Here is a 13,958-nt window from a genome sequence, read left to right as displayed (position 1 = left end):
CATTTGGGTTACCCCCCTTCATGCGTTCATACTGAATTGATGGCTCCTAATCAATATTCATAATAGGTACTTGGAGCTTGTGAAAATCTTGACTTCATATATTTTTTAATTCTGCAAATACTTCAAGGACAGCCAATGGTATTTTCATTAGAATGAATTATTAGTCCCTTTCTTAATGGTGGGAGGGTCAACGGCATGCAAAATCACCTGGAAATTCAACATCTAAGAACATCCAGGTATGAGCTACAATCATTTAGGAATGTTGCAGCAAAACTTGGGAATCCTCACCGACAATTTTTTAAAGCTACAGATCTTAACAATTTTCAACCTCTCTTACAGAACTTGTTTGAGAGCAATTTATGCAAAAACTCCTCATGTAAATACAAGTAATGAAGTTTCTGCCACTGCTATAATCTGACCAATGTGTCATGTTTTACTTCTTAGTCATTTAGATTTGATGACTGCATTTACTTGCCACTAAAGCGTTGCTCAGATTTTTATGGGGATTTTCCTTCCTATTTTAGATGTATTTAGTTATTTTATCTTTGCAGTATGTTTAGTGCTTGTTTTACTCAAAGCTTTTAATAACCAAATGGCCCTCTTGCCTAACCTTGAGAAAATATTACTACTTCAATTTTTATTTTTAAAAAAATATCAATTGTATTAGATGAAGAGAACAACTGCCATAAGGTAATCAGAAACTATATACTGGCTCAAAAAAAACATCCCATGCCACCTCTCCCCAAATTAAATGGTTGGTCCCATAGGTCTGTTTGTAGCTTTTAGATACTCTGTATTTTTCAATGATTTCCTTGCTCTTAATTATCCTTTATGCTCTAGTGTAGTTTAAAGCAACATTTTGTGCTTTATTTATGTATACCTGTATGTACATAGTCTTGTCCAACTCTTTGTCCTTTTATATTTAAAATCTTGTGTTTGTAGAACTGTATCTTAAGTGTGTATTTGCCAATCAATACACATGTATGTTTTAGCACTGCACGTAATTTTAGATTAGAATCTATTAAACTGATTCCTCTGTGGAACTTTTAGATTAGAATTGGAAATGTTTAAAAGATCTTTTTTAGCAAAGAAAACACAACTGGCACTATCCAGAACACATTTTCTTTAATTTAGAAAATATGAATTATAATAATAAAATTATGTCAAGTTGATAGAAGAAGCTGGTAATGAATAAAGAAATACCAAAATAATTTTTAGAATACCCACAACTTTATTAAAGTAAGCTATGTGATGAAAGTGTTTCATTCGCGAGAGAACTTAAAAAATGAATTAGGTCCCAATGCTTGTATGCTTGCTAATAATGTGTCACAAAGTTTAGACAGTGAAATTACTTATCAAGAATTATCAGAGGACGTTAAACGTCAAAGTTTGGCTGCAATTTTCTCTTCAATTAAAATGTTTAAATTTCTTCAAAATATGTTTAAAGATTGAATTTATATATATATATATATATATATATATATATATATATATATATATATATCAGGTTCATTACTTTTCTGTTTGTAAAACAAGATACTGAAAAGACTTCCACTTCATTCAAGTAGCTGAAATATCACAACTGTTCATTCAATAATTTACACACACACACCGACATGTGTAGATATATGCGTCTTTATCAGTATACATGCAAGAGTGTATGTTACTATATTTATATGTTATTATTACGTCGTTCACAGTCACTAACTGCGCCAACACACAAACCGGGCTCTTAAATGTTTATATTGTAAATTACGATGTGCTGGTAACTTTGGTCATAATGAAGACAACAAAACAAAAACATCCCCATAAAACAACAAAGTAAAACAAACTATTCATATCGACAGCTCTGCTTACGCACGTGACTAAAACATACAAATGGTTATGTAGACCGAACCATTTCATTGTTCATGGTCACAAGCTCCTAAATACACCCCTAGCTGAATGTCAATGGACCGTGGATCACATGACCAATATATGTGAACGTCCTTACACGTGACTAATGAAAGTCCAATACAATTTACTTCTTCGAAATTTTATTACTATGCACCCAAAATGTGAAGGCTATGCGAAAGATAATGTCCCAGTTGTGGTGGACAAAAGGAATCCGACATCCTCTCACATACCGCAGTTGTTAGGACGCTGACCAAGGTCGGCAGCCATTTTGCCTTTCATCCTTACAATTATCAAGCCAGACCGTTTCACTAACATACTTACAACGACATATAAAATAGGTCAAGGAATATAGAAACTTGATATCATTATTTTTCATTTTAGACAGAACTGAATAAATTAAAGTCATACGAATACTAATCAAAGTAATATGTGACGATAATTATAGCCTTTATTAGTATTTAGTAGAGATTAATGTGCACTTCCGGTACAAGTGCGTATTAATATGCCTTCCCTGCTGACGCGAAGAATCTGGCAACTGTTGCCGTAGGAATAAACGCCATAGACACGGTAGCTGTGACGACTGTTACCCGCCAACAACTAAGGTGATTTTTCTTTTACATTAATGTGTATAGTCGCAGTCACATCACATGTTGTGTAATGCTTAATTGTAAAAACGAATATAGCTATAAATTTTGTTGTTTTGAAACAAAATCGTAATTTTTTGTTGACCCATGCAGTGGAATGAATTTGTTGTACAAAAATGGCGAGGTTTACGCTGCGTTTCTTATTGAGCAAATTATTGATGATAATCATGGGCAAAAGGCGGCATTTTTGAAAGTTTGATTGCAGCTTTTCACCATCACTGAGGCAAAGAAAAGGAGATGAATGCTTTATGTAACTTACTTTGTCTTTTTTAAGGCAGAAATATGTGGGGAAACATGGTCTTTACTTGAGTAATGTAGGGCGCAGGCTATTAGCGTGGTTCCAAATACCATAGCTGCGTAGACGCTACCATGGGGTACATTCATGTTGCTAAGTGATAAGTCTGTGTTCGGAGATAATGTAAATAGTTTAAATATTTCTGCTTCTCTGTTTATTGTTGCAGTTTTCCTTTATGTGACATCTTTAATTGGCAGATAACTGTAATTTATTATCTGCATAGTGTTTATTGTGTGATTCTGTTTGTCAATAATCAGTACTTGAGTGCAAGGACGTGGATATATGCATGTCTAGGAAGTGATGCTAGTATGAACAGAGTTTTACTGATACATGCTTCCTATTTAAAAGAAAATTATTACTGGGAGAATATATGTTATACTTTCTGAATTTTAGAATTTTCTTACTAAAATGTTTTCTGGTTATTAAAATTACATATAAACTGAAACATTTTTTTTATTTTATGGTGCACGCTTTTTTAATTACCTGTATTGTTTTCTTTCACTATGGCAAGAAATTAAAAAATGTAATTAAAACATTTAAATTAAAATTCTTTTGATTGGAATGTTATTACCCCCCCCTTTTTTTTTCAGCAGTGATGTACCCTCTCCACCAACTGATGTATATCCTTGCCCTGTTGTGGTTCATGCCATTATATGAACTTAATACTTGCATTATAATATTTTGAAAGACCAGTAAAATCAACATAGAATGTTTTCAACTATCTGTAGCAGTAACGTAACTAGGGAGTGCTTCAGTCTGGCTGAGTGCCACCATCTTTCTATTTTTTTGCAGACAGGGTACCCCTCTTTACTGGGTTTCCATTCTTTTAAATCTGATTGGATAAATTCATGCATAGCGGGAAAATTGTGCATCATCACCTGTGCAAAGGAAACAATTTGGCTTTTCTTTTAAACTTTACATTAATGGTAAGAATTTGATATGGCTCTGAGAAAATTTTCCTAAAATATTCACAAAAGATGTGGATAAGGCAGGGTTTCACATAAGAGAGGTTTTATTTACATGTCTAAATATGGAATGTGTTGAGAACTTTGTAATAATTAACTTTGTTTCATGGGAATAGAGCTGTATTATAACATACCCTCATTTCTTCTTTAACTGGACATGCTCGTCAGTATTCTCCCCTGAGCAGCTGGTAGAGGTAGCAATTACAGAGTCTCACATTTTATCAATAAAGTACAACAAAATCTGTGACAACACAAAATCACCTAACCTATAGAATAAATAGTTATATTTATAATACAGATAAGGTGATTTATTGTAAGGTACTTTGCTGATAAAATGTCCAGCTCCTTTGGTAACAAAATATACTCACTGAAAATAAATATTGTTACTGACGCTACCAGTAACCAGCTCAGTTTTTTTTATTATTACTGCTTTAATACAGTATCAAATTTGCTCAATACATTTGGGTATGAAATTAATGTGTATCTTTTACAGAGGAGATTTAATTGTTTTCTGTTAGAAGAATCCCCCCCCCCCCAATAATTTTACTTAACTTATAAAGTTTTTAAGCTACTCCCAGCTCGGGCTGTTGTTGTATGCATGCCTCCTGCATAAACATCTTCATTTGTCTGTGATTTTATAAATATTTTACCATTTAAAAAATAAATTAATATTGTTATGACACAAAAATACAAGAACAATACAGTTATAAAATAAAGGACAAAAAAGGTATATACAGTACTGAATTTTACTTTTCGTAGGAAATATTAGAAAAAATAAATATTTTATGAAAACCTACATAATTAAAAACTATTTTTAAATGAATTAGCTTTTTAAAAAGTTATCAGACAGGTAGGCATTTATAAGGAACAAGTAGCTAAATTGTTTTATTGCATTGCCCTTGTAGATTTATTTAAGAAGTAAAGAGGTGGATGTTAATAATCCCATTTGTTTTTCTCTTCACATGAGTGGTCTAAGGTGTTCACCATTACTGATCAAAGTCATTTAACCTCTATTCACATGGGTTGATGGTTCTTATTGGGGTTTACCTTTGTGTATTCTTAACCAGATATGCTTTCTGTCTTGTATAACCAATCATGCAGTGATAAATGGCATTAACTCCAAGACAAAACTGTAAGCAATAAATACACTTCCATTTTGAAGGATCTCTTTTGAAGTAATTTTGTATTGAGTGAAAGTTGAAGAGAGAGGGAGAACAAAGCATGCTAGATGCAATCATTAAAACCACCCGCATTAATCCCCACAAAATCGTATTGGTAGGTGATGGAAGAGGCTGTTGCAAATAAATTTGTGTTTGTAAAAAATCACCAATAACTGGCAAATTAGATAATTATGTGCTGCAAGAGATTTATACAGAAAAATATTTCTAAGTGTAGCTATGTTTAGAACACCTGGTCAGTGACCAGGATATGAAACGTGCATTGGGTACTTAGAAACATGCATGTGTTTTCTATCAGCTTGTTTCTTTTCGTTCTCTAGTCTGTTTTATATGTAATCTTCAAATTGTTATTCATTATTTTCTTCTTGCCCTGTGATTTTGTTACGCTTAGTGGGATGAATTTTCAAGGAGCTGTGAACCTGTTTCCTGTTAATTATGATAGTAAATATTTATGAACATTCTGACCAACATGATGTTTTTTAAAAAAAATATTCATTGAGATATTCTTTTTTCATGATAATATTTGACATCAGATGAATACAAAATGGTTGACTCTCAGTTTGGAAGTCATTGTATACCTCTCAGGCTCTATTACTATCAATCAAATATGGTCATTCACTTTCATAGAAAAAGGAACTTGTGACTTCAAATAAAAAGAGATTTTTTATGAACTGAATTGCAGTCTTTTTAGCTAGACATATAAGAAAAGTGTATTGGAGTAGCAATGAACAAAAAGCACATACTCATTTTTCATCAGGTCTGTCAACCTCTACAACAATCAGTTTCACTTAATTCAGCATATTTTTTCTTTTAGCATGATCATGTAGTATTTGGATTACTGTAAATTCAGCAGTAGTTAATGTTGATACTGTAGTACTTTGGAGGAAGAGTGACACCTCTGAAATATTTGCCCAAGTTATGTTTCATGGTTATGCATATTACTGACTAATTAGTGACATCACAATCATAAACATTATTGAATCATGGTATTCATTTTGTTTTTGAAACCACAATTTATTTCAGTACAGTATACAAAGGAACTGTATCCTCCCTCGCCCCATTTTAAGAACATTTCCAGCATTGTTTGGTCAGTTTTGTATATCCAAACCCAGAAGATTAAGACTATATCGTAACATAAAATCTGTTTCTTTTGTGTGGAAGTATAAATGGATTAACAGTTGATAGACATCGAAGGAATAATGTTTTCATGTACTGTACATGTGGATTTTATCATTTGACAGAAATGTCATTGCTGTTGAATATTAACTTCCTGTGAGGTTTTAAGTCCAATACAGTATAGCTGATGCAAGACTGTTGTTTCTGTACAAATCACAGTTGGGTGGAGAAAGCAAGAGAGGGTTAATAAAAATCTCTTTACCATTCATGGTTTTCCACAGGATCAGAAGCTGAAGGATTGATCATTGACTCCTGTGCTGAAATTTCTAAGACACAGAATCTGAAAATTAAGAGATCTTAAACCTGAAAGTAATGAAAACGACATGGAGAGAAAGAAAACACATTTAAAACTTGTCTGTATTTGTTGTAAAGCATAGAAAAAGTCAGAGTGTTGTTCAGTACACAAATAACACAATTTAACATGAAAGACCAAGGAAATTTGAGTATTACATAATTAATTACATTGAAATGCAGTTTTTACACCAAAAAACCCAATAGCAAAATATTTAACATTCCTCATTGATTTACAGTTCGTAAAATGAATTACTTCCTTACTGTTTTTGCAATTTAAATGCTTATTAACTCTCTTCATATTAGTCACTCGTATCTGGACCCTCGTTCAGTTTTCAGATACATTTGGGTGTCTGTCAAAGGTACTCTTTTAAAGTTATGTACTCTCCATAAAGGCATATAGAGTTTTAATTTGTGCATCATTGCACCACGAGTTAAAACACTTTTGTCTATTCCTCATTTTTCACACTTTTCAATCAAAGGAAACTTTCTCAAATGTATCTCTGAATTTTTTGTACATTTTGAAGGAGCATCTTTCCATTTCTTAATGCCATGTTTCATTTAAACATTTCAAGTCTCATGCTGACATTTCCCAGAAGATTAAATCAAAATATTCTTCTGTCTTTGTAATAATATTAAATTTGGATATTAAATTTTAATACAGCATGATGTTGTGCAATATAATCATGTACACTGCATAACAGTAATGTTGAAAATGATCAGATTTTAAGTAATTTGCTTATATACCAGAAGTCTGAGCAGTTCTGTGGTGAATCAGTGGAAATCATTAATTGCAAGAAGTTTTTGTGGATTACAGCATCATGAAAACAAACAATACTTATGGGATGATTCTGCTGACAGGAAAAATTGAATTCCTTTAAATTCTTTTCACCCTGTGGAGTGTCAGCTCCTTTGATGGATTCATGTTATATTTTATAATAACTGGATGAGCAAATGTTTATTCTAGGCAATTAAAAATGTTTGGTACTAAAACTCAAATTTTGAATGCTTATGCATAATAAACTAATTGAAATACACGAGATTTCAAAGTACCAATATGCTCTGCAAAGTTTTCAAAATCATTTATCAAAATGGTGGTTTGTTGTTAAAAAAACAAAAAATAATGAGAATTCACTATTATATAGTGTACATACTTTAATATATTTCATGGTTGCCACAGATTTGAAGTCGTATTAATCAATACATGTGATCATCTGTAAAGACAGTAAAACCTTCAAAGGCTTGCCCACAAATTTGAAATCATATATTGACAAAAACAATTAAAATAAAAATTTATCAGTTTCAAATAAGTAGAGTCATGTATTCATCTATATGTAGCAATTCTCCATGTCTCTCTCATTCTTTCTCTCTTTGAAGGGAATTTTAAGATTCTTGCCAATTGAATTTTCAGCTGACTTCTAGGTGAAACTGAAATTGATATTATTTTATATTGCATTTTTATGATGATGAGACTGCATGTTCCCACTTGTCAGGGTTTGAAACTAACCTTTTTATTAACTAGTCAAGCAGACTGACAGGACAAAAGACACACTAGTCCACAGCAAATCCCATTAGTCAACAAAATACATGTACGTAATACAACAATAGAGATTTATACACATTATAAATTATATTGATTTGCCATCAGTCTGTCTCCATCCAATTCTGAATAGTCCTCGATATACAATGGTCTTCTTTGTCTCGGTTCACAAGAGTTCCATAAATAAATTGCTATCACTGGATCATAATCAGCAATGTCTTTACTTAAAATGTGAATCATTAACAAGTCTTTCAGTACACTGCTGCACAATCTGCATCTTGAATCAGATTCCATCATTTTCAATTCACTGAATCCCTGCTCTGCGTCTGGATGAGGCTGGAAGGGTCAACACAATATCCACCAGTGCAAGAATGTTAGTGTGACCTTGAAATCTTTTGTTAACATCACACCATTGTAAGTTCTCTACCTCACATCTACAGGCATAAATTAAACTTTTTGAGAGTTGCCACTCCTTTTCAACCTTATCTGAATAGAAGCCTGCCATTGTCATGACTGGGGAAAAATGTTCCAGCAGAGTAGTAACATCCTCATCACCAAATCCAATATGATTTGAGTCTCTTGGCCATGAATGAAAATCTGCAAATTGTGTGGCTTTCAATACATTACATTGTCGTCTGTCAAATCGGGCATCCAGGTGTTCTGCTAAACTGTTGATCATGTCCTCTCCAGCATGAAATAATAAGTGCACTGATGTTAGGGAACTTTGTTCTTTTAGCACAAAACCATGAAATTCTTTCATAGGTCCATTACCAATATCCTGCAGAAACTTTTTTATCCTAGGTCTGTCTCTTAATTTCAACTGTTCCTAGACACGAATAGTTGCAGGAACTCTCAGGTGTACTTTAGACACCAAACCAGACTCATTTTGAAGAAACAATGACAACTTGGACAGTAAATTTATAACATCTGTCAAGAAGTTGGTACAATTAGCAACATTTTCAGATAGCCAGCTGCTTTCCCAGTAGCTTCATGTCTTATAGATGAAGGTTGATCAGTTTTAGTCCATGTTTGGAGGTGGCTGACTATTGCTGGATATGATTTCCACAAATTGTCCAAAGCCCTCTGCCATTGTGCCAACCATCTAGTTCCACCAACACGAGTAGGGACTATCTTGGTGATTCCCAGCACCTCACATGCTCCTGACAAATCACTTCTATTTAAAGGGCTATTCTGACAAAAATAATTCTGTTAACAGCTTCTAAATTTTTGCATGGATATGCTTTTTATCAATGGCAGCTTTGTAAGCCAATTCCAAACGATGAGCATGGCAATGTATTCCTATAAGACATTTCAGTGATTCTCTAAATCTAGCAATAACACCATTGTTTTTTTCAGTATTGACAGCAGCTGCATCAGAACCAAATCCAACAAGCTTACCTTTGTAATCAGGCATTGCAACTGATGCAGATGCATCATCAGTAGCTCATACAATCCCATCAGCATTAGCTTGTGAAACTTCTGTCATACCCAAAAATGAAGTGCATATTTGCCCACCCATGGCAGTTCTCACATAAACAACTTCTTGTTTACGGAACCCTTTGTCAGTGGAACAATCAGTGATAATACTAATAAATGATGCTTATTTAATCTTTTGTTCAAGTTTATTTCTTGCACACTGTGCACTATATTCTGAAAACACTTGTGCCTCTGTCATTGACATGTTTGACTAACGTGAATTTCCTTTATGGCATCCAATTGGACCATCCACATATAATCGCTAAATGGCCTTCTCATTTTTACTAGGGTGTGTACATTGCTAAACAAAACTGACATTCTTCCAATAACTTCATTTAGCATCATGACAATTTTACTTGCAGAAGACTGTCCTTTGGGTTTCAATAATTCTCGTGATAAAGCATTTCTGATGGATTTGTGATTTGGTTTCATGGTATACTATTGTTTCCATAAATTGAAACATCCAACTACAAATGAGCTTTTTCATCTCCGTTTTTGAATGCTCTCTGCAGATGCTGCAAAACATGGTATTTACTTCAGGGTTAAAGTTAAGCCATGGTCGACCGCATATCCACTTCTCAGAAAAGTTCAGCTCCTGCAATCATGGGTATTTTTACATTGCCTTTCTTACTCTCTGTTGCAAAAGAATTCAGTGATTTGATCCCTTGTATTTTTGTCTGATTATTATGTGATAATGACATTGCTTGCTGTTCATGATATTGTTTTATGTGATGCTGAAAAAGTTTGAAAAGAATCATAAAGTCCTAGCTCTTTAGTCCTTCCCGGTTGATTTCAAATAATGAACATTCAAGTTTTTGTCCTGCAGCAGTTTTCAGTGGCCACCAACAAACTGTCACTATCTTGTGCATTTAATACATTAATTACCAAGATACTTATATACATGTAGAGTAAACTGTCCTCATTGTTTATGATAATCAAAAATATGTAAACTTCTGTAGTTGACATAATTTTGACATATGCACATACAGCTGTATGCAGGAATAGTGCTAAAGTAAGTACATACTATAAGCATCATTGGGGAGTAAACAAGTGTTATTGACTGTGCATATAAGAGGCAGTAGGGTTGAAAAGTTATTTATAGGTGATACATAGATGTAGCACTTCTAGATAAAGGGGTAATAAAGTTGTGTGTCATTGGCATTATGTTACCTTTGTCTAAAATTTGATTTGGTAGAATAAAAAATATGGGTTCATTAATTTAGAAAGGCAGCAGAGTAGATAATGCCCCATAGTTGTCTCTTAGTGAATTTCTTTAGTGCATGCTTGCTGAATTAATAAAGTTATCCACACCTATTTTATTGACACTACCTGAACTCTGCAGTTATCAGCAAATGTGACTCGATGCAAAAGCATGGAGTGCAGAGCTGTTTTGTTTGGCAGGTATCACAGGTGAGGAAGAGAGTGAGGCAGAGGGAAATTGGTGGTAAATTGCAGAATATCTTCTCAAAAAGAATTGCACCATCAGGCTCAAACTTATCTTTATGCTCCATTGAATGTTTGCACGCTGGGGATCCGAAGTGGCTCAGTTGAACTTTAAACCCAGTAATCCAGGGGTTGTGGGTTTGATACTAGCCCATACCCTTTTTGGCAGCCTCCATTAGAACAATCACTTGACTCCCCCTCCATTCCTGTGCATGATGTACCAATTTGTTGAAAGTGCTGTTACAAATCTGTCAAAACAAACTTAAGCAAACCATGTATTAACCTTATCACTAAGAATGTGCTGTAAGCTCTTGTTATAAGTTATTTCTACCATTAGCCTTCGTTAGTGAGTGATGAAAAATATGAGCTAAAAATGTTATTGTCTGGTATATTCTAGTTGATTCTGATGTGGAAGACCTTGGGGATATGGCCACCCAGACGTATGTGACAGATCTTCAGGCCATGAATCCAGCTACAGTACTACAAGTTCATCATGTTAACCCAAATGCAAGTAGATAGTTTGTATACCAATCATTTCTCTTTCACCTTTGTATTGGGCTTTCTGGGCCATGTTTTAAAGATGCAGTTATAGCATTAAACTGTACAGCCCTTCAGATGCCATAAGGCAGAGTGTACGATGATGTCTGTCTCTTTTGCCACTTGTTTCTGCATGATAGCTGAACTTGTCCACTGGCAACAGTTACCAAACGTTGTAGACGCAATAAGAAGGAACCTTATCAGGTTTTAGGTTCAAAGGTCAGTGTCAGAAAGGAGAAATAATGTTTCCATACAGTAACTAAAAAGTTTCACCATCAACAGTTGCCAGAGTTTATGAATGTGTTCCATTTAGGGTAAGGAAGAATCCAATCAGTTTCAGAGTCAAAAAGGGTCACTGTATATACCTCTGCCAGGTGGATGACTTGCATATTGAGTATGAAGCCTGTTTGGGTCATAGGTCAAGGTCACTTTGGAAGAATTTTTTTTTCCTGTAACTTTAGTACTTTAACCAGAGTTTGTGGAGGGTTTGCACTTAAGGTTGGAAGAAACGTCTGTTGATTTGTTTTGGACAAATGATCAAAGGACAGGGTGATTGTAGCTCATATAAAGAAAAGTAGATGATATAATTCATTCATTACACTTTCAGAAGCTGGTATTGTCAGGTCTAGCAAAATTTGTTTTCCGTTTTAATAGCTGCTAAAGATAGTGTACTTTAAGCTAATTTTTAGCACGTGGGAGAAGCAATGTTGGTTAGCTGTGTGCTTAGATCATGTACAGCTGGTACAAGTACAATATCCCAAACCAATTTCAGCCAGATCACTTGACAGTAACATTGAAGTATGTCAACATTCTCTCCATTGTGCATGTTGCAAATTCAAACAAGTTCACCTTACATCACACACTCTCTCAGAAATACAGAATATATGTTGAATGCCCCCAAATACATTGTCTCGTTCCACATGACAAATACTGGATAACTGTTCCTGAATCTGATGAATTTTGTTTATTATCACTTTTGCTACTAACGGGTTATATTTTGACCAGATTGTCCTTTTTAAGAAATAGGTGTGAATGCAAATTAAACATTTTCTCATCAAAGAGCAGATACAAAATATATTTAGATGGGGCTAAAAATTAAGCCATCTTTGCATCATTACTGAAATTATGTTAATTGCCCACACAGTGTTGAATCTTTCAGAATCAAAACAAACTTTAAAGTCACCTGAACAGGCTGTGGACTGCAAAGTAGAATTCAAAGCAGTAATAATCCAAGGTTAAATGCCTGAAGGTATACATGTATACAGCAAGAAAAAAAATAATGAGGCCAGTTAGTAAATGCTCACGGGAAAATAAAAAAATTTCCATTTTGCATCCGTCCTATCATTATCATTTGAAATTGAACAAAGGTACCTACTATTGTGCAAACTTGGTTTCATAATGAGTATCTGCAATAAGAAGAATTTCCTATTGTTCCTTTTTTGTGTTTAACTTTTACTTTTTTTTTTACACATAAGCTGAATACATCATATCTATCAATAATACATTATTTATACATTGCCTGAAATTGCTAAGGCACATGTTTATTAAGGCTGTAAAATCGATCTCTAATTGCATTGATTGCTGTTAATATGTGGCTTCATATTTTAATAGGTTGAAATAGTTATTCTCCATAGAACTTCTTTGTCTAACCGGAGATGGAGGAGATTTCAGCTTCAAAGGTTGTAAATCCCTTTTGTTTTCTGTTTATTATGAACTTATGTATTAATTATATGGTTGTCATGTATTAAATCTTATGTATGAAGTTCTGTTTTTCAGTCATCAAAGTCTCAAGCAAGTTCACAAGCAAACCAGAAGTCCACCGGTGGGTCACAGCAGTATATTGTAACAAGTAAGTTGTACCATCCATGACTCACACTGGTCTCAGAAACTGGGAGTAGTCTTCTCTCTCCAAACTAAATAAAATGAGAAGTTAGACATGGCAGTCACTTTTCTTGCAGCAACAGCAGTAACTTTTAAGCATCAAAATTTTCCTATTTTTTTTTATTCGCTTTTTTATTTGCATACATTTCCTAAACCCAGAGATAGATTTTCATTGTTCATGGGATAAATCACTGTTGTATGTGTTTGTGGCATGTAGCCAAAGCATCAATATGGACAATATTGAATTGTTCCAATCTGATGGTGTTAACATTGTTACTATCTCAATGATGTTCCGTTTCATAATGGGCACTAATCCTCCACAGGAAGAAGATTAAACAGAAGTTTAAGGTAAGGTAGCAAATGCAGAGGGTATGAAGAAAAATCAGTTGGGCCATTTTCTGCTGAAATAGCAGATTGGTTGGCAATGTCATACAGAAAACAAGTGCTCAAGGACACAGTGAGGCAGCCAACCCAATCTGGCTTGGATGGGTATAAAACTCATGGCCTTTGGATTACGAGTCAGTGCCATCAGGGCTGTGACTAAACATTCTCTTCAGAACTAACCATTTGAAACAGTCTTTTTTATTAAGCCTTTTGTTTATCTCTTATTTCTCTTATCATTTGTGAAAGAAACCT

At 34.0% G+C, this 13,958-nt stretch overlaps 1 protein-coding gene and 1 pseudogene across 10 annotated transcripts in view; one reads left to right on the top strand and one right to left on the bottom strand.

Moving 5' to 3' along the window:
• The first annotated feature begins 2,409 nt into the window (after nt 1–2,409).
• Nucleotides 2,410–13,958, top strand: part of LOC149807216 (DNA-binding protein RFX2-like) — an 82,531-nt gene continuing 70,982 nt past the window's right edge. For all 10 annotated transcript variants that reach the window (XM_089963707.1, XM_089963706.1, XM_089963708.1 and 7 more), the window contains exons 1-3: nt 2,410–2,498; nt 11,302–11,411; nt 13,218–13,290. In XM_089963707.1, the coding sequence (XP_089819833.1) occupies nt 11,331–11,411; nt 13,218–13,290 (154 nt within the window). In that variant the 5' untranslated portion in view covers nt 2,410–2,498; nt 11,302–11,330. The remainder of the gene's footprint in view (nt 2,499–11,301; nt 11,412–13,217; nt 13,291–13,958) is intronic.
• LOC149807217 (zinc finger protein 862-like) lies at nt 8,067–9,740 on the bottom strand (annotated as a pseudogene).

This window comes from Sinohyriopsis cumingii, chromosome 1, assembly GCF_028554795.1.
Source record: "Sinohyriopsis cumingii isolate HCF-2022 chromosome 1, ASM2855479v2, whole genome shotgun sequence".
NCBI classification, from domain to species: domain Eukaryota; kingdom Metazoa; phylum Mollusca; class Bivalvia; order Unionida; family Unionidae; genus Sinohyriopsis; species Sinohyriopsis cumingii.
This window is presented reverse-complemented; position numbering and strand designations above follow the sequence as displayed.